General features: G+C 36.3%; 2 protein-coding genes across 3 annotated transcripts in view; one reads left to right on the top strand and one right to left on the bottom strand.

Annotated features, from left to right (window-relative positions):
- Nucleotides 1-17495, bottom strand: part of BOLL (boule homolog, RNA binding protein) — a 53067-nt gene extending 35572 nt beyond the window's left edge. The window contains exons 1-6 of the mRNA XM_026492247.4: nt 16874-17495; nt 13088-13231; nt 10476-10567; nt 8552-8606; nt 6968-7043; nt 2632-2759 (exon numbers count right to left, since the gene is read on the bottom strand). Coding sequence (XP_026348032.2) covers nt 2632-2759; nt 6968-7043; nt 8552-8606; nt 10476-10567; nt 13088-13231; nt 16874-16894 — 516 coding nt within the window. The 5' untranslated portion in view covers nt 16895-17495. The remainder of the gene's footprint in view (nt 1-2631; nt 2760-6967; nt 7044-8551; nt 8607-10475; nt 10568-13087; nt 13232-16873) is intronic.
- Nucleotides 17496-17602: 107 nt separating this feature from the next.
- PLCL1 (phospholipase C like 1 (inactive)) overlaps nt 17603-21137 on the top strand; it is a 343314-nt gene continuing 339779 nt past the window's right edge. Inside the window, exon 1 of one of the 2 annotated variants that reach the window (XM_057303751.1) lies at nt 17603-17857. The gene's annotated coding sequence lies outside the window, so the exon portion shown is untranslated. The remainder of the gene's footprint in view (nt 17858-21137) is intronic. The other variant, XM_057303749.1, reaches the window with a different exon arrangement.

Raw genomic sequence — 21137 nt, forward strand, 5'->3', positions numbered from 1 at the left:
GTGTTTGTGGATGGTAAATTTCAGTATTATACCCAAATTAATCTACACATTTAATGCAATTCTAATAAAAATCCAACAAAGGCTTCTCACAAAATTGAACAAGCTGGATTATAAAATCTATATTTATAAAAGTAGAGACTTAAGGATAGACGAGAGACTCCTGAAGAAAAAAGTGACAGGACTGCTCTATCAGATTTTAGTGCTTGTTCTAAAGCAATAGGAATTAAAACAGAATTGGGCAGGGCAAACACACCAATGGAACAGAATAGAGAGCCCAGAAGAAACCCACCCCCCAAATGTGGCATTTCATAGAGGATTCATTTCAAAATAATGAAAGAGGATGGATTAGTCAACACATGAACTCCAGATTTAAGATCTAAATGTGAAAAGCAGCAGTACTATAGTATTTTAAAAATAAAATATAGAATATCTATATTGTGATAAGGAAGTGTTTTTTTAATTTAAATTTTTTATTCTTTTTTTGGAAGTGTTTTGTAAAACAGCAATAGTATAGTATTTTAAAAATAAAATACAGAATATATTGTAATAAGGAAGTGTTTTTTTTTAATTTAAATTTTTTATTCTTTTTTTTGGAAGTGTTTTTTTTTTTTGTTTTGTTTTGTTTAAAGATTTTATTTATTTATTTGACAGAGAGAGACAGCCAGCGAGAGAGGGAACAGAAGCAGGGGTGTGGGAGAGGAAGAAGCAGGATCCCAGCAGGAGCCTGATGTGGTGCTCGATCCCAGAACGCTGGGATCACGCCCTGAGCCGAAGGCAGACGCTTAATGACTGCGCCACCCAGGCGCCCCTGGAAGTGTTTTGTTTTAAAAATAAGAGACCGAAAGATGAAACCATTTCCATAAAGGAAAACATTAATACATTTGTTAACATTAAAACAAATAATTATTGTATGACCAAAAAAACCCCTGTAAAGTTAATGGACAAACCACCCACCACGAAGAACTCACAAAATTCATATAATGAATTAAAGAAAAAAACAAATAAACCCAGTAGAAAAAGATAAAAGGTAGGATATGAAAAGGCACCTCACAGAAGAAAAGTGGAATGGCCAATAAATACCTGAAATATGTTCAATCTTACCAATGACTAGGAAGATATAAAAACAAAATACTGTTTCATAATAATATTGACAAAACTTTAAAGTTTAGGCAGATTATGGAGAAATTGGAGCTCTCATAAACTGTTAGCTAAAGTGTAATCTGGTATATTTTGGCAACATTTAGTCAAAGATGTGTATATTCTAAAAAAAAAAAAAAAGATGTGTATATTCTATAATGTGAAATTCGACTTCTATGCATATATGGTAGCCTAGACCAAGGTAGGGGAATACAAAATTTTTCCAGTGGTACATGGGCATGAATAGGTTTAGGAGTATTAATTTTTAGATCCTAAGTTTCATATGTACTCTTCCCTGATTTCATCTGTGAATGTGTCTGTGTACAATGTGTCTGTCTTCTTTTCATAACTCCCTTTCACAATTACCATTCTCCTTCATGATGAAAGGCACACTTCTCTCATTCTGGATCTGTTATAATGCTTTGTTTGGGACTATAAATACCAAAAGGGCATCAAACAAATAGATAATTCAAGAAGGCAATGCCCTTGAGAAATGAGAGAAGTGAAGCAAAGCAAAAAAAGCTTGTATTAGAAATATTAAAGGGGAGATGGTCCCTTACTTCATCCAGAGAACAAAATAGGTTACATGATGGTTAGAGGAATACATATTAACTCATTTATCTGAGCTTAAAAATAACTAAAATAATTAAAAGTTACAATTTTCTAATAGAAATGAAGTTTTATTTGATTAGTTTTATTTGGTCGACTAGTTTTGTTAACAGAGTTCTAGACATTTTCCATCCTTTTTTTTTGAGGTATAACTGACATATAATATGTTGGTTTTAGGTATACAACATACATAATATGTTACATTCCTAAATTATTTAAAATTATGATAAATTTCAGATATCACATTAAAAATGAGTATTCATAATTTTTCAGAAAAATTTTAGAGGATATACAAGTGAAAAACTTTAAAGACTACTTTCCTAGGCAAACTCTCACATAATACATACAAGATTCAGATGTTCACTGTAGTCTTGATTACAGAAAAAACTTAAAATGTCCATCAATAAGGGGATATACACTCGTACAATGGAATATTATTAAATATTAAAATAAGTGAATTAGATATACTAGTATCAACATGGTTTAATCGCAAAAACATAATGTTGAATAGAAAAACTGATTATTTATATAGTGTTTAAAAATCACCCAAAGCAATACTACTTATTGTTTAAGGATACCTACATTTGTAGTAAAAACATAAAATGATAAGAAAGATATTCTGGTTATATATTCTGGATATGTCTGAGGAGAAAAGAGGGTAAGAAAGTGAGGACAAGCAGACTTTACCTGAATTTCTCATATTTCATTTCCCCTTATTAAAAGAACTTAGGTAAATATGGCAAAATGTTAACATTTATTAAAGTGGTAACGACATGGCTGTTATATTATTATTCATACTTGTCTATGGTTGAAATATTTCAGAAATAAATGTTTTAAAAAATTGATAGAATAGATGGAAACCCTTTCAAGATGAAAATTACTTACAGGCCAAGGTGGTGGGACAGAAGTTACCTCTGGAGTATGAAAATAAGCAACACCATTATGATAAGTGTAAGGATATCCAGTTGAAGTTGTTAGGTACATTGTTCCAGCTGCTGGCATTATACTGGAACCTAAAGCAAAGATTAAATAATAATAATTAAAATGTTCAGTTTAACTTTGAAAAAGATAATTTCTGAACACTTGAAAATGTTTATCTTAACACATCTATATGGTTACAGTAAAAATTAAATGTTGCAAATTTTTAAAAATTCCATATGTTAAAGTATTTTCAAAGTATGTATTTTCAAACTCACTCTCTTAGAGCTTTTATTAGCTTAAAGTGAATAAGAGAAAAAGAAGTTCAATAAAGAATACTAAAAATTCACCAATTTAGATTTTAATAGCAATGTAATCAAACACGAGTCTTAAAATTTACATTATTTTCAGCAAGGTCATTATTTTTACAAATATAAATTATATATGAAGTTAACTGAAGACTATAGACACTGTAATGAATTTCCTAAGGCCTTAGTAAGACCTATATTTGTAAAAGGCCAAAGACGATGAAGGCAGTGAAGCTGGAAAGTTTCCTGAAGACATTTTGGTTCCACCCTACAAATTCTTTGGATCTACTATCATTGAGGCTATGACTCTTTTATTCTCCAGCCTCCCTTTGCTATAACTGCTGCTTATTGCAAACATGTCCACAAATCTTCATGTGTAGTACCAGGTTCCCATCTCTTTTCTCAGATCAAGTTATGTATAAACCCTCCCTCCCCCAAAATAAAAAAATATTTTTTTGTCAAGAGAACACTTGAAAAATTTATATAAGGCAAGTCAGTTTAAGTATTTGACCAGCAAGTTTATGTAAATTACTGGAACTGGCAATCCTCCTTCCATTATACCAGTAATTCTCAAATTTTAACATACATTAGACTCAAGTGGACAGTTTATTAGAATACAAATTCCAGGGCCAGATTTGCAGAGATTTAGATTCAGTACGTCTGGGACAGGGCCTGAGGATCTGCATTTTGACAGACTCCAACTGAACTGTTACTGGCTGCAAACCACACTGTGAGTAGCACTGGCCTACCACTTTAAGCAGCACTACTGCTTCTGAGTGTTTATATTTTCACTATATTTCATATAGTATTGTTACTGCTTATGTAGTGATTCTTAATCCCATCCTTTTAAGAATATGATGAAAACCATGAATCCTTTTCTCAGGGATATATATACATTCAAACAAAATTTTGCACACAATTCAGGAGGTTTATGGATTTTGCTTCAAAGATACTAAAGGAACCACAGGTTTATCTGTTAAGTAAATAAATAAATTTTGAGTAAGTATTATTACAAGGCATTGAACTTGGCTGGTGATACAACCAAAAAGAAAAAAGAAAAAAAATTGGACATGCTGTGTGGAAGTTAGTTTCCCGTGGGGAAAATAGTTATTAGCTTATTACACAATTAATTAATTAAATAAAATTTTGATAAATACATTAAGAGATAGTATAAGGTATTACACTGGGTAGTATGAATTTTCTAATTGTATTGAATTTGTGAAATGATGTTTGGGCTGAGCATTAAAGAATGATTGGGAGGCACCCGAGTGGCTGAGTTGGTTAAGTGTTTGATTCTTTTTTTTTTTTTTTTAAAGATTTTATTTATTTATTTGACAAAGAGAGACAGCTAGCGAGAGAGGGAACACAAGCAGGGGGAGTGGGAGAGGAAGAAGCAGGCTCCCAGAGGAGAAGCCTGATGTGGGGCTCAATCCCAGACCGCTGGGATCACACCCTGAGCCGAAGGCAGACACTTAACGACTGCGCCACCCAGGCGCCCAAGTGTTTGACTCTTGATCTCAGCTCAGGTCTTGATCTCAGGGTTGTGAGTTCAATCCCACATTGGGCTCCTTGCCCAATCTTAAAAAAAAAAAAAAAAAAGATCGGGATGGGAATGGGATGGCAAAGAGCGTTCTAGGTAAAGAAAATAATGTATATCAGGAATATGGTATGTTCTGGAACTGAGAGAAGGCTAGAAGGCTAAAGTATAGGAAGAAAAGGAAAGAACAGCTCAAAATAAGCAGAGAATAATATAAAATGTACACTTTTTTTTTTTTTTAAGATTTTATTTATTTGACAGAGAGAGAGACACAGCCAGGGAGAGAGGGAACACAAGCAGGGGAAGTGGGAGAGGAAGAAGCAGGCTCCCAGAGGAGAAGCCTGATGTGGGGCTCAATCCCAGACCACTGGGATCACACCCTGAGCCAAAGGCAGACGCTTAACTGCACCACCCAGGCGCCCCTAAAATGTACACTTCTTTTTTTTTTTTTTTAAAGATTTTATTTATTTATGTGACAGAGAGACAGCCAGCGAGAGAGGGAACACAGCAGGGGAGTGGGAGAGAAAGAAGCAGGCTCCCAGCAGAGGAGCCCAATGTGGGACTCGATCCCAGAACGCTGGGATCACGCCCTGAGCCAAAGGCAGATGCTCAATGACTGCGCTACCCAGGCGCCTCCCTAAAATGTATACTTCTGAAAGATAACTCTGGCTGCCTTGTATATGATGGGCCGGAAGGTACCAAAACTGGATTCAGAAAGACAAGTTAGGAGGCTCTTCCGGTAATCAAGGCAAGTGAGGTGGGTAGCTAGGACTAGAATGTTGGTAACGGAGATGGAAAAGCGATAGATTTGAGAAAAAAATTGAGATAAAAATACCCCGTAGTTTGTAAATCTACTTTTATACTTAATATTTATTTGCAGAAAAGTATAAAGAGCTTTGGAGTCAACTTGTCCTGGATTTGAAAATTAATGCTTTCATTTGGTTATTAACCCTATACTTCTCAAATTTACCGTCTGTTTGAACGTATTCAGCATAGTGATTTATGGTTTTTTTTTTTTAAAGTAACTTATGGGTCATATGAACATTACTACTTATACCTACTGCTGGTAAAATAGAACTGTTACTACATGGTACAGCTTAACTCTTGGAACTAACCTACTAAGGACACTTCAGTTATCTTCTAAATTAACAAATAGCTAAGTCAAAATTAAACTTGTTAATTGTTAATTTCTTTTTTTTTAAAGATTTTATTTATTTATTTGACAGAGACAGAGAGAAAGAGAGAAAGAGAGAGAGCACAAGCAAGGGAGTGGAGGAGGGAGAAGCAGGCTCCCCACTGAGCAGGGAGCCCAATGTGGGACTCAGTCGCAGGACCCTGAGATCATGACCTGAGCCAAAGGCAGTTGCTTAACCAACTGAGCCACCCAGGCACCCCATAACTGTTAATTTCTAAGTCAAAAATAGAACAGTCCAAATGAGCACAACTATTAATTTGTTAACAGGTATACAATAACCACCTAATGTTTTAAACGTCCCAGTAGACACTAGGACACAGTTAAGGAAGAATAAGAAAATTTAGTTACTAATTTTATGTATCTCCTTCTAGCCACAGACTATTATGGATTTTAATAAATATTTAGGTAAAAAGCTAACTGTAAAGATGCTTAATATAATAAATAGAGTGAGAAAAAAGTAGACAACAATCCAGAAATTCGAGGAAGGCACAACTTTGCCAATTCTTAAAGCTTTAGGAATTGTTCCCTCATAATTATGACATATCTAGTTAGGCTACAGTATCTACCATGCAACTAGAGTTTCTGATACTGGTTCTATATTTTTACTTTCAGTATCTTCAATTTCTAATTTTAAATTACTTTTCTAATTAGAAAAATTTCTAATTAGTAGTACCAAAAATACTTCTAATTACTTTTGCAATTTTAAATCATATATATATATATATATATTTTAATGTTTTTTATTATATTATGTTAGTCACCATACAGTACATCCCTGGTTTTTGACGTAAAGTTCGATGATTCATTAGTTGCGTGTAACACCCAGTGCACCATGCAATACGTGCCCTCCTTACTACCCATCACCAGCATATCCCATTCCCCCACTCCCCTTCCCTCTGAAGCCCTCAGTTTGTTTCTCAGAGTCCACAGTCTCTCATGCTTCATTCCCCCTTCTGATTAACCCCCCTTTCTTTATCCCTTTCTTCCCCTAAATTATATTTTTATGTAGAAGAGTTTCCTTTAAAGATGTAACTATATGCAATATATGTAAGCACCATTATTTCTGTAAAATTTTCCCTTCTCTCCAAAATCTAACATATATTAATTTGTGGTAAGAAGTATTCATTTGATTACCAACTTTGTTAAAATAACTTTATTAAATGAAAGAAGCCTGATATTTTAATTAAGTTCTTGAAAAAGTCTAATATTTCAAAAAAGAACCATGCAAAAACACTGAAAAATACATTAGTTCTCAATACATACGAGGGATTCCTACTTGTTGTTTTCTTATTGCTGGACCAATGTTCAGTTTCTTATCCTTATAATTAAGTTTTTCAGCCTAAAATAAGAAAAAAATTATTTTATTATCTTGGTACTACTATGAAACCAATAATGAAAAATTAGTGAGAAACAATTTTTAAAATTCAGACTATAACATTTTTTGAAAGCAACAAGGAATACTGGAAAGGACAAAGTCTTTGGATATTAAAACATCTGGGTTTGAATCTTGGTTCCAATGCTTTGACCACAGTTCTTTAATTGGAATACAGTCGATCCTCTATTCATAGAGCCCATATTTGGGAATTTACCTATTCACTAAAATTATTTGTAACCCTAAAATCAATACTTGTGGCAATTTAGTGGTTACTAGTGGACATGAGCACAGAGGTGGAGATTTTGAATTGCCTGACATACACAGTCCCAGGCTGAGGCCAAACAAGGCAACATTCTACCTTTTGTCTCAGTTCTTAAACAAGAGTTTGCTTCATGTTGTTTAGTGCCATGTTTTATGCATTTTTGTGTTTTATGTTGATGATTCTGCTATCTTTTTTTTTTAATTTTGCTATTTAAAATGGCCCTCAAGTGTAGTGTTGAAATGCTGGCTAATGTTCCTAAGCACAAGAAGATGTCATTTGCCTTATGGAGAAAATGTTTTAAATAAGCTGAATTCAGACACAAGTTATACCACTGTTGGCCAGGAGTTCAATGTTAGTGAATCAATAATATATATTTAACATGATGTCTTTAAACGGAAGCACACATAAAACAAAGTTATGTATTGACTGGTTGATGGAAATAATGTAAACAGAAACTTGTGTGAACCTTGTATTTCTTCTAGGAGCAACAGTCCCATATTTGCTAATTGAGTGTTCATGGCAACTTTATAGAACATAACTACTATGAATAATGGGATCAACTGCATGTGATTTAATAATGTACAATTCAAACTCTATTTTTTCCTAAAGAAATTAAATGTAACATTTGTCAAATTTAAAGTTAGTACACTGAACTGTAAGCTAGACTTTTTCTATGAATGTTCTTAGCTTACATAAAGTTTTTCATAAAAGAGGGAAATAATCTCAGATAATTTCACCCTAGGAATTCATGTTTGTAGTGTTTTTAGGAATTCAAAGTGCTATTAACACTTCAGAAAACATCTATTCCCAAGTTCTTAGTAAGCAAATGAAGTAAAAATTATAACTTCGCAAACATACTCATGCAATGATTTGGAATTTGTTCTTCTGTAGATAAAATTTGTTTAATCTTTTTTTTTTTTAAAGATTTAATTTGTAAGTGATCTCTACACCCAACGTGGGGCTCAAAACTACAACACCAAGATCAAGAGTTGCACAGTCCACCAGCTGAGCCAGTCAGGAGCCCCTGTTTAATTTCTTTTTAATTCAATTTTTTTGGAGAGCAGTGTTAATCTTGAGATGCAAATAAGTTAAAATTTTTTTTTCTAGCAATCAATCATTGTACTGGAATGCTAATAATGAAAAAAATATCCTAAAGATTAATCTCAAAGAAACTCCAAAAAATGAAGTTAAGTACATCAAAAGATCTTACCTCTTGTAAAATTTTTTGTGCATCTTCTTGTGTTTCAAAAGTGATGAAACCATACCTAAATAAATACATTAATTATTTTCTTAGAACATTTCATTAGCATTATATTAAAATTAAATTTCTTTTTAAGAATGGGCCACTGTAGGAATGAGCAGTTTTTTATGGTGCACCATCATGCAAAATTTAAGAGAATCATTCAGAGCATAACACTGTCACCTCCTCCTAGAGTCAGGGCACTAAAAGAAAAAAAAAAAAAACAACAACCCAGGATCTTAAAACAGTTTCAGATCTGAGCCGTATATAAGGCAGGAAAGCTTGAAGGATTCGTGTCCTAGCTTACAAATTAGGATAAAATAAATTTTAGTACAGAGCAATAATCTCCTTTTACAATAACAGAAGTTTAGCTTAAATAGGAATCAGAGTAGGAAAAAAAAACTTTAAAAAAATAAAAATTTCAACACAATAAAATTTTTTATATTGACAAACGAGTATACAGATGTATTATTTATTATTAGCACAAATAAACTGATAATGTAATTAGTATTTCCCAAACATAAATCAATTAAAAATATATATATCATAGATTTTATATCTACTTTTCATATATAATTGTTACCTGCAGAGTACAATTCATATAATGTTCAAGATACAAATATATTATGTATGCAATATCCAAAAAGCCAAAATAGACAAAAAGATATGAAAGAAATAAAAAGTATATCCCCCCTGCATAATTTCTATTTAGATAACTTAAGGAAACTAGAGTAGTGATAAATATCTTGACTACTATTTTGATTCATGATTACTCTATTGTATAGAAAGTTTATTTTTTTAAACGAAGGAATTTCTCTTTTTTCTATTTGCCCAAACATTAAACAAGGGCTAAGGAAATATTTTTATGCTAAATTTTTTTGGTAGAACACATACACCACCCAGTGGAAAAGGCATAAAATACAGTTTACATTTCCATGTGTTTTTCAATGGTTAAAAAATGGATATTACCAAAATATTGCAAATTCTATTAACCAAATACAAGTGGTACAATCTCACCTCATCCTAATACTATTTGTCAGCTGAGGAAGTATCTCAATTGTTTAAAAATAACCTCTCTGCAGAATCCCATTTCTTCCAAAGTGCTCAACTGACATACTTAAATGTGGTTTCCCACTAGTATAATTTTTTATCCACCTCACTGGTCCTTTCTCTTATGTCTATAAGTATGTATGTCCTGCCTCTCTTTCAATAACAGACACAATCCTTCACTGATCTCCGCTGTCTTACCCATTTTCTTTAACTTTGCTGTCAAACTTCTTAAGTGAGTACACTATGTCAACTACCTCTTTCTTCTCTGAAATTTGGCTTTTGCATATACCAATCCACTGAAACAGCCATAAGGTGATTAGTGATTTTAGACAAATCCTACTGATTTCTTCTCAGTTTTCATTCTCTTTGATTTGGCAATTAAAAATCATTCTCATTAAAGTTGTATTTCTCAGGTTAGTTCCCTAACTAGGTCTCTGAGGCAAAACCTACAGACATTTCTTATGCCAGCTTTTTTCAAATAAACCTCTCTCTAGTCTAAAGCAAGCACACAATTCCAAAAGTATCTGATTCCTTTAGCTTCTGGTTCCTTAGCTACTGTACATTACTCAACATTAAATGCTTGCTACCTAACTTTGAATGGTCCTTCAGCCCATGAGAGAATAACTTCCCAACAAATTAAGGAATGTTACAGTGTCCTCCCCTCTCCAAAATACACACACACACACACACACACACGAAATGGGAGATTAAAGGTTTGAGGAAAAGAAGAGGGGATGAAATTCTCTTTTTAAAAAATGGAATCAAAGTAAGTTAGCATATAAAACCCAATAATCCAATAAAAACACAATTGTTAATTCTATGTACTTTCTATAATGATACTAACCCTTTGGACACTCCAGCTCTGTCATTTACAATCTTCACTTCTTTAACAGACCCATACTGGGAAAAAAATTTTCTTAAATCATTTTCATTTGTCTAATGGCATAAAAGAAAAACACAAAAAATATTTTTAATTGCTAAAAAATGAAACAAGTCTTATGCTTGTTTTGGAGACAGAAAAGATTATAAGCAAATAGTAATATGAATATAAGAATGCCTCTTAGCATAAAAACAGTACATAAACCACTAAATTATTAAAATCAATGTAAAAACATTGCTTTATGCAGTAACTGTTCTTAAACTATTACAATCAATAAAATTTTTTTAAGCTGAATTACTTTAAAACTACAAAGAAAGTCTACTAATATTTAAAGAAATTCTTTTTGGTCAGTTTTTTTAAAAATCATTTGAATTAGGCATGGCTGTAACTATAGTAAAGGCATATGACTACTGGTTCTTATGGCTCAGAGAGGCTCATGATCATGGCAGTGGAACTAGGATGTTGGCATATACCAGACCCTCTATTTTAATCAGCAGTCTCCAGGAAGAGTAAGGTCTTAGGAAAGGAATATATTTCCAAAAGTACCTGAACTCAGTTTGTGATACCAATGAAGTGGCTACAAGATATAAAGTTTTTAGATAGTTTATCTGTATTCAATATACATTTTGGCTAAATAATGATATTATGATCTTCAAAATAAAAATCTGAGTCATTATTAGACTATAATGTACAGGAAATCTACAAAGATAGTTTTAATTTAAATAGTTTCTTAATAGACTCATATCACCTTTTCCTAGAGTATTCACACTAAATTCATTGCAATTTCATTTTCTGGCTCCGGTAAAACTATCCCATGGGGAACTATATCTCTAGAGAAAAATTTTCTTTATATACATGGACAAAGACATGCCCAATAGCAGAGCAATGCCTCTTGATTCCTCTGCTACCTCACTACTTACATACATTATCAGCTATTAGTTGGTAACCTAAAGCTGCTGAACTGGATGATGACAAATACTGGGTTAATCTAAGAATAATTAAAAACCTTTTATTTCAATAAACTGAAGATAGAATCAATGTCAGAATAAGAATTTTTATTAGATACTTGAAAACAAATTAATTCAAACTATTCTCTGATAGAAGAATCACTAGTTCAATTTTGCAGCTCTACTTCTTAGTTGAAAAATAAGGAGACAGAAAGTCAAGATGATTAGGTATGAAGAGGGATGGGCTATAAGTTTCCAAAAAGAAAAGTTTTAAAAAGTTTGACAAGGCTTGCTACTACAGTAAACTATATCCTTGTTGTCATTTGTCTGGTTTTGGAAAAGGGATAAGTATCAGGGAGGGAACCCTAGCAATTACCTGCAAGCTATAACTGCATTGTAACAATGGCCTCCAAAGTTCATAATGTAGTTGAAAGAATTCCGTAACCTAGAATAGCCTAGCCATACAAATATTTCCATTTATTGAGGATTTATTTTAAAAATATACTGTTTGTAATATAAATTAATTCTGAACATGAATACTCAACTTGAATATTTATGGTCAGCCATTAATATTTTCCATAGAAACAGAAAATCTTTAAAAAAAATAAACATTTCATTAGAAATAATTTTCCTTTATTTTTAGTGAACCAATCACATACTTGCTTAAGAATCATTATTCTGACAAATACACTAAGTGTAACATTTCTCTTGAGCAGAAAAAAAGTAATTTCATCCAAATTGTGAAAGACTGATTATGGGGAAATAGTGAGTAATAAATTTTATACCCTAATAGCACAAAGATTTTTTTTAATTAAGAAAAACAACTATCCCTGTAATTTGCAGTCTATAAAATGGAAGCTTGGAAATCCTTCTATATATATACTTGGAAGTAAGGATATTCTACTTAAAATAGGCATGTAAGCCTTTCCTATAGGTGTTTACTACTTCCTCCCAAATGGAGCTGCAAAACATCTAACAACAACAACAACAACAACAAACTAAGCTTCTCTGAAACAGTGAAATAGCTGATTACATAATTAAAATATATTAATGTTAAGATGCTCTATTCTGACAAGGTCACAGGTGTTTTTTTGGTGATCAAATTCTTAATTAGGTAGCAGAAAGCAATTTGTGAAAGACGGAAGTTCAGGTGATGACTCAGTGGGAACCTGAGAGTAAAACTGGGATAAAGAACCAGGATTTCATAGGACTAAATTTTGTGTTTTTTTAAATATTAAGTCTTTTTAAAAAAATTATAGTCATGCATTATTTGGTCTACTGGAGTACTACATAATAAAGTATAAGTAGTGTGGTATGGTGAAATAAAGAATATGAAACTATGAGCCAGACAGAATACTAGGATTCGAGTCTTCACTCTGTCACTAAGAAGCTAGGAGCCTATAGATATGACAATGAGCCTCAATTTTCTTGTATGTGAAATTGGACAATTTCATATATTCTATTTAACCTACCTTGTTATTGAAAAGATTCTTTATAGTAAGACAATGTGAAAACTACTAATCATTATGCAATTGGTAAGTATTATTATTTTTGTAGTTGTACAAAGTATTTCTGAGAAAATAACTTCTAATGCAAAAAATACACTACGTTGCATGCATAAATAGGTACCTTAAAGTCAATTCCTCCTACAAAGATGCGATTAGGGATCACTGTTCCATATCTTGGGGCACTTGTTGGGTTATTCAAAGGCACAGGTGACACAGGATTAGGGGATGGAGATAATGAATCTGTTTGCGTCTGATTTGATGTTTGCTGTAAAATAAAATTCTTTTAAACCTTTAGCATTGGGTATAAGTTTGATGCAGGCTGAAAACATATATCTATCAAATAGATGAGTCATTTGAGCAAAATGTAGTATTTTAGACTTTAATTTTATTCTAATATTATGAAGATTATAGTTAGAACTAATAACTTTTTGGAGCAAAAAAATATGGGAAATACAGAATCTACTCCACTACAGAGAAAATCTTAAATTATTTAAATACACTTATGTTAACTGTTATTAAATATACTATTTAAATATTATAAATGTTGAGGAATATTAAAAAAAAAAAAAGTTTGAGAATGAGAAAAGCAGCCCCAGACAGCTGGGAACTGGCTTGGTTCTGGTATTAGGAGTTGGCCTGGAGCTCACAGTAAGGTTGTGGTGTTCTCTTGTTAACAGACATTAGACAAAATTACTCTGTGATTGTGATGGATCACAATAAAAACAAGACCATTCCGTAATCGTGTCTGAACCCTGACAAAAACAAAAGCATTGTCCAAACCACAAGAATGACCAAACATCCCTCTATCCTGGCTGATATGTGTAACTGCTCCTTCTTTACCAATCACAGATTTGGCCTCAATCTATTTTTCTTACCTTCTAAATAAAAATTAACATACCCAATCATAGAATTCCTCCCATTTTCTGACAACATGTATTTCAGAGTAAAGCCCTTCTTCTTTAAATGTTCTCTAAAAAGAGCATAATACAAGCCTAAATCCCATAGTAAGTTATTTTCTAACACCCTCTTACCAAAGGCTCCATGGTGTATGCTCTTCGTTATGTCAACAATTCAATAGATCCAATTTTACTAAACTACAGGTATGTTCCTGCTAGTCTTTGGCTAAAGGGCACTGACAAGTCAATGAACTCTGACATTCAAGTTCACCATATTTCAGCTCTAAAGTCAAATTTTTAAATGCACTTGTTAATTTGAAGATTGAACTGATACCATAAAAAATGTATATACCTATAACTAATAGGTATAAATTTGTATACCAAAGAACTGAGCTCAGTACATATATATTCACGATTCTAAGTTGGGAGCCTAATTTAGATTTTAATAAATACATATTAACATATAAGCCTTTGTACAATGGCAAGATGACAGACTCTTAACGTATACCTGAAAAAACAAGACCTGAGAATAGAATTTTGAAGAGAAATTAATTACACACTTGCTAATTACTTTCCCTCAGGGAACACTCAACAGACTTCTGAGACAGTCTAACATACTAAATGAGTGCTTCAAAAAGTTTGCAGTTCATAATTTCAATTCTCTGAGAAACAAATACATGAAAATGAATCTCTAACTTAGATAGTGGAGTTGTTCGTTTTCATATTTGCTGTCCTCTCTCACTTCATTGGCCAATAAAACCATAATCCCTAAATTAATCTCTTCAAGATATACTGAGAAATGACTAGGCCAGTAGTGATTATGGGGCTGTAGGCTGGATCTTATTGGGCTCTATCCTGCATCTAGTATTAAGGAGGGACAAACAACACATATTCCCTAATAAGGGAGTTCATAAAAACACCTATTAAACCATAGAAAAGTTATCACATTTAATAATTGCTATGTTGCAGTTTCCAATTAAATTGGGAATCCAATCTTAACAGCAAGCTCTCTAGGCATTTGGAGGTTATTTGTAACTTTAGTCACAAATAGTGACTCTGTAGTGCAGAGAATAGATCATCTGGGATGCTTAGTTTTATTTTTCTACTGGGTATTTGCATTGCTAGAGATAATAGCACAGCTCTAGTAGATATAATCTTGTCTGTTTAGAGGATATAGAAATTACATATTTGCAAAATTAAAAAAATCAGTCTTTATGAAATTTTCTTCTTAAAAGCAAAATGAATTCAACAGATGAACTCGTTTGTTCTACAATTTGTTTAAATAAAAGTTAATTCCATTATTTTTCCTTGAGAGAGAGATGACATGAACAGAGGTGAAAAGAGTGCTTTATTTCCTACATTGAGAAACTAGTAAATGATACCCAGAAAGGAAAAACATCAACTTTTCCAACCTATTCACTTCATTCTCCAGTTTCTAAGACTCCTGCTGTACTGTGGGTTGCAACCTCCTCATTTTTCTTACCACTTATCACTTTCCAACATGCTATATAATTTAATTGTGTTTATTGTCTATCACTTTCTACTACAGTGCAATGTTCATACGGGAAGGGATTCTGCCTGCTTTGCTATCTAAGCGTCTGAAGTAGAGCCGGTACACTGGAGGAATTCAATTAATATTTGTTGAACAAATGAATAAACGAATGAATAATTTCTTCCTGCTTATGATATCCCAACCATTAGGCCGAGGTTTAAGAATACGATATTAAAATAGCCTAGAAAATATTTTAATGTTAGCAGTGACAAGGCTCAAGCAGAAGTAACATCTAAATTCCTTAGAGAAGGCTAGCGATGCATTGAGTTAAACAACAAGGAAAGCCTCAGATTCCCCTGGCAATAATTTTGTAAATGTATGAAAAGCAGGTAGATGCTGGTATTTGGTTAGAAGTAAGGGTCCTTAGCTTAGCAAAACTTCCAACACTAAATAGCTTATTAAAAATTTCCTCTAAAGTAATGTGCCCTTACTGACTTCTTCCCTTGAGAATTAACCTCGAAATCTATCATCCACTTTGCCAACGACGACAACAGGAAGAGGGCAGGCTAACCGTCGCGGTCACGGCCTCGGCGCTCCTTCCCCTCCGAGGCCAGCAAGTTGAGAAACTGGGGGATATGGCTGGGGCGACAACTTCCTCGGGTTCTCTCGGGTCATCGTGAACTTGGGCACTGACACGAGGATCTACCCCCTCCCCACCAAAGTGCGGGAGGGAAAAGAAGGCTAGCCAGCGAGAAATTTTGTCCCGCAATCCCGCCAGCAGCAGTGGCGGGAACCCTCAACGGCACCGACCAGACGTCGGCCTCGAGAGCTGGCAACCCCTCGGCCTGCACGTGGCGCGCGCTGATTGGCTGCCAGTGGGGCGTGGGGCGGGGCACCGCGGCGCCTGCCTCTGCGCCTCAAATCCCTCAGGCCTTCTCTGGCTCCCGCCCCTCCCCCACTGGGCCCTGAGAGGATCCAGCGTGCACCCCGTGTTAGAGTGTCTGGGTCCCCGGTGGGCCACGGTGCCCCTCCCCTCCCCCCAGGTCTTTCAGGCCTTCCGGTCCCCACTGACCAGTCGGGGAGAGGCGGTGTCAGCCGCCCTGGCAAACACTCGCGGTAGGCTGCTAGGCGGAGGCCGGCCAGACCGAGCGTCAAAGACGCCGCCGGGCCCAGTTTCGGCGGGAAAGCTGTTTGTCTAGCCCAGCCCCGCCTGGTGCACAGGACCCACCCACCTGCCGACTCTAGAAACCTCCCGGCCTTTTCCGAGGTCCCCAAGCCAGCCTACACCCGGTCCAGGCCCGGTGGTCCCTCCTTCCCGACTCCACGACACGACCCGATCGGGCCTGCAGGCGGGCCGCTCTTCACGGAGGTCGATGGGGCAACCTGTCCACGTTTCTTCCTGACAAAATAGTGGGCCTTTGAGCGCTAGACCCCTCTTTTCCAGCCCCTCAGGAACGGAGCCCACGTCGCTCCTTACCCCTGCTACCCCGGGGCCGGAGGCCCTGACTGCTGTACTCACCGCCCCGGACTCCGTCTCCATCTTCTACGCGCTTCAAAAACCAAGGGAAAGGAACAGAAACCCGAAGTTTGAAAGCACCTTCACACCACGGAAGCAACACCACGTTTCCCGACGGACACTCCCCCTGGCGGCGACGGCGGTAGTGGCAGCTGCAGGGGCGCAGGCTCGGACCCGGGACCTGAACCTGCCACCCGGGGGGGTGGGGAGGAGCAGGCGACGTCGCCTCGGGCGGCGGGGCGGGCGGGCGCCGCAAGCCGAGGAGCGGCGCGGGCGGGCGGGCGGTTTCGGCTGTGGCCCGTGGTCGCCGAGCTGGGCCGTCTGAGGGAAAGAGCGTGCCGCAAGTCAGGGTGGGCGTGTGGTGTGCGGACGAGGACTTGGCTCTGGGGCCACTCTCGCCTGCTTTCGGACGGCTGGGGAGGAGAGCGCGAACGGTTATGCAGAGCACCATGTACCGCACGCCTTCCTCTCTTCTCCCCTTTGGAGAAAAGTCGGCGTCTGGGACGGGTGGGTTTCGAGAGGTGGACGTGACCTCAGGCTTTACTAAGGAGCAAGAGGCCGGTTGAGGGGCGATTTCGGAAGGCTGGTGCAAGGCGAGGAGGGAGGTTTCCAGAGTCAAACTCTGACCCCTCGGGCCTGACGCGCCAAACTCGGGGACTCCCGAGAAGCCTCGGACTCCGTGTTGCACCTGTTGTCGCCGTCACTCATTCCCGCCAGTGGGCGGGGCAGCGCGGGCGGCTTGGCTGGGACCCGCCGTGCAGCCCAGTCTGGGCCCCGGCGCCCGCCACAGGCCGGCGCCCCTCGTGGCTCCCGCGGGCCCCTCGCGGCTGAGCACCGCCTGGCCGCAGCAACAGCCTCGGGAGCGGGTCTGGCCATCCGTGCGCCAGAGGGGATGAGCACAGTGCGGCTTGCCTCGAGCGGCTCTGGCCGCTGATAGCCTTGGGATCGTCTTTGAAAGAAGTACTTTGTAAAGAATATCTGTAAAAGGTAGCTGCGAATTATATATATCGCCACTATAATACATAAAGTAATATTAGTCATACATATAGAATATAATATACTGGAGATATGTAAGTATATAATCAAGTCGTAAATAATGACAACTAAGTAAACTTATGTGATAATGGTTATTACAGCTACCATTTATCAAGGGCTCAATCAGATGGAGATTAAGTCCATTTGGTCAAAAGCTAAAGCTATAAGAGATTTAACTGGGGTCTCCCTGACAAAAATTCATGAGCTTTTGACATGCATTTTTAAAAGTTAGCAGCAATAACTGTTAAAAGTTATATTAGTAATAACTTCTGTACTCTCCTATAAAAGTTTGACTTTGGGTTATTTTACTTTTAAGAGAAAGACTTAAAAATATGCAATATCACTGTATTAATTTTTAATCTGCTCGAAGATTAGATCTTTATATTATTTACCAAAAATAAATAGGAAACATAATTTTTTCATTGGATACAGTTCAACTAAAGCATCCTAGAAGTCATAATACATTTCTGCATGCAATTTAAGCTCATTTCAGGTTTTAGTTTCTGTGGAAACAGAATACAAACCTTTTCAAATTAATACTCATATTCTAGAGCAGAATAATTTCGCTGTTCAATAACATTAGAACTGATCTTTGGGGGTGTGTGTGTTTTTTGTTTTGTTTTGTTTTGTTTCAGGAGTAATGATGGATTTGAGTAGCTATTAGTATCTTCTCTTTTGCCCGTATTTTTTGACTGACAACTTTTACTTTTAAAGACTCTCTTCACCATAGTAGGTGTTCAGTCTGTGACACACAAATTAATCAACTCAATTTAGAGAACATTGACTGTATTTCAAGGCCCCTGATGGTGATTCTCTGTTCTGCTTCTCCTTTAATTCTTAAAGTGAAAGGAAATTTTGGTTTTAAAACTTGGGTAAATAATGTAAAAGTATACAGTTCAACTAGTAGACATTTATAGTGTTCCTATTATGTGTAGTACCTAATGCTTTATGTTATAGGAGATAAGAAGATGAACAAGATCAAATCCTCATCTTAAGTTTTTTTCAGGCTAGCAGGGGAGAAAGGACTAATTCCTCAAAATAATAATTATATCTAAATGTGCTTATAATTAATAAGACACAAGCAGAATAGGATAAGTGATATATGAACTGTGATCAAAGATCTTGTGGAGCACAGAGGACAGCATTGTGGAGCACAATGTCTAGAGCTGCATAAGGGTATCATCAAGGCTGAAATTCTGGTTCGGTGGGAAGGTGGGAGGGAAGATACAGAGCCACTTTCATCTCCCTAGCACTAGACTAGGCACATTCTTTTTTAGTCTTCTTAGTTACCATTCTTTCTCTCCCTGGAAATCTGAACCTTACAGAGGTAAAAGTGACTCAGGTAGTTACATTGCTAGTAACTGGTAAATGCAGTTTTCAAAACTTGGTTCTATTTGAATCCATTGCCCATGCAAGGTCACTCTGCCATGTTATTTATAGTGTGGTAATAATGACTTAGAGTTTTATTCTAGAAACCTTTGCAAATAGAGGGCCATTGAAGGTTATTGAATCAGGAAGTTATATAATCAGAACCAAAATTTAGAAAGATAACCGAAGACCAGAGAACAGTTTTTAAAGGACAGAAAACAGAGAATTGAATTAGGAGCATACTACTCTAGTGAAAAATAATGGGGACTTAATAGAAGTGGCAGCTGTGAGAATAAAATACTGGGAAAGGGAAACCAGAGAAGAACTGAGACTCTTGGACGTGGTGATGATGGGGAGGGATTGGTGAGGAGGGTTCAGAAGTCTCAAGTTTCAAATCCTGGAGATGTCATTGACAAAGATAAATATAAAAGTGCAACACATGACAAATTGCAAACCTGATATCCCATTTGTTTATATATTGTGCTAGCATTCCAATGTTTCTCATCTTTTTCCTTCACACAGTTGGTTAAGAGCATAGTTCTCGTTTCAGGGATTTACCCAAAACTTTCCTCCCTCTTGGTTGCGTTCCCTTACTGGTAGTTCTTCCATTACTGCTCCTTGAGTTTTCTAGACACTGATTCTAACTCCTAATATCCACTTTAGGCAGTCCTTTTCTCAATAACCCTTTGGATGTGTTCTCTAGCTTATAGACCTAGATAACCATTTATGGGCCTTCTATGGACCAGACTTTACTTTACAGGAGGGGATATGGCAGTGATCTTGCTCTCCAGCAGCCCGTTGTCTAGTGCAAGAAGGAGCTAAGTAAATAGAAAGTTTATACACTCAATGTGCTAAGTGTAGCAGTAGAAGAGTTGCCAGGTGCAGAGAGCACAGATCAGGGAGTGACTTGGTATATAAAACAACATGAAAGGACATATTTAGAAGATGCCTCTGCTTCCATTTTATTTCTCTCTTGTTCCCATGTCTATTAACCTATTGTATTTTTGGAGGATGATTAGGTGCTTTCTTCTTCTCTATGATGGTTGGATATTTGAAACAGGAGAGGTGAGGGATAGGAGTTTTAAAAATCTGTCTTAAGGAGCAGAGAGTCCAGTCCAGATTTCCTTTTCCGTTACAGAATGTAATACTTAAATTTAGAGACATGTTACAGAGATGATCTAGACTGAACAGTAAATGATCTCTTGGAAAATTCTTTATAAAATTGTTTTATTTGCTTATGCTGTTTATTTTGAGCAACTACTTAGATGCAGGAGTATACAATAAAGAACTGCCTGTGCAGCGTAAGATAGGACCTCAGTAAATATTTATAGAATAGAGACTAAATGAACAGGCAACCCTCACCCCACCTTCCATTTTATCCCTATTACCATTTTACTCTTACTTCTGGAATAAGAATGAAAAACAGTCATCATCACAGAATCTTTTTTTGATTCACTTACACAAATGTGGTTTAATAATTATACACATGTTTTCAGTTGCTTTTCAGGGGAAGACCTTGTGTTTGGAACATCCCACCTGCAAAATCCTTTGAACATTCACAGATATTTCCTTAGGAGCAAATAATGCCACTATATAAAAAAAAAAATAAGACCTGTTCAGCAAGACTTCAGTGCAAGAATGATTGCCCAGAACATATTTTCCACGTGTAGACTCAGTCCTGCAGTGTTTGCCTTGGCTTGGCCCTTTATTTTACTCTTACCTGCTTTCACCTTCTGACCACCAATGGCTGTTTTCTTTCTTTTTTTAAAAGATTTCTTTATTTATTTGAGGGGCATCTGGGTGGCTCAGTTGTTAAGCGTCTGCCTTCAGCTCAGGGCGTGATCCCCGGGGGGTCCTGGGATCG

Source organism: Ursus arctos, unplaced genomic scaffold (assembly GCF_023065955.2).
Source record: "Ursus arctos isolate Adak ecotype North America unplaced genomic scaffold, UrsArc2.0 scaffold_1, whole genome shotgun sequence".
NCBI classification, from domain to species: Eukaryota; Metazoa; Chordata; class Mammalia; order Carnivora; family Ursidae; genus Ursus; species Ursus arctos.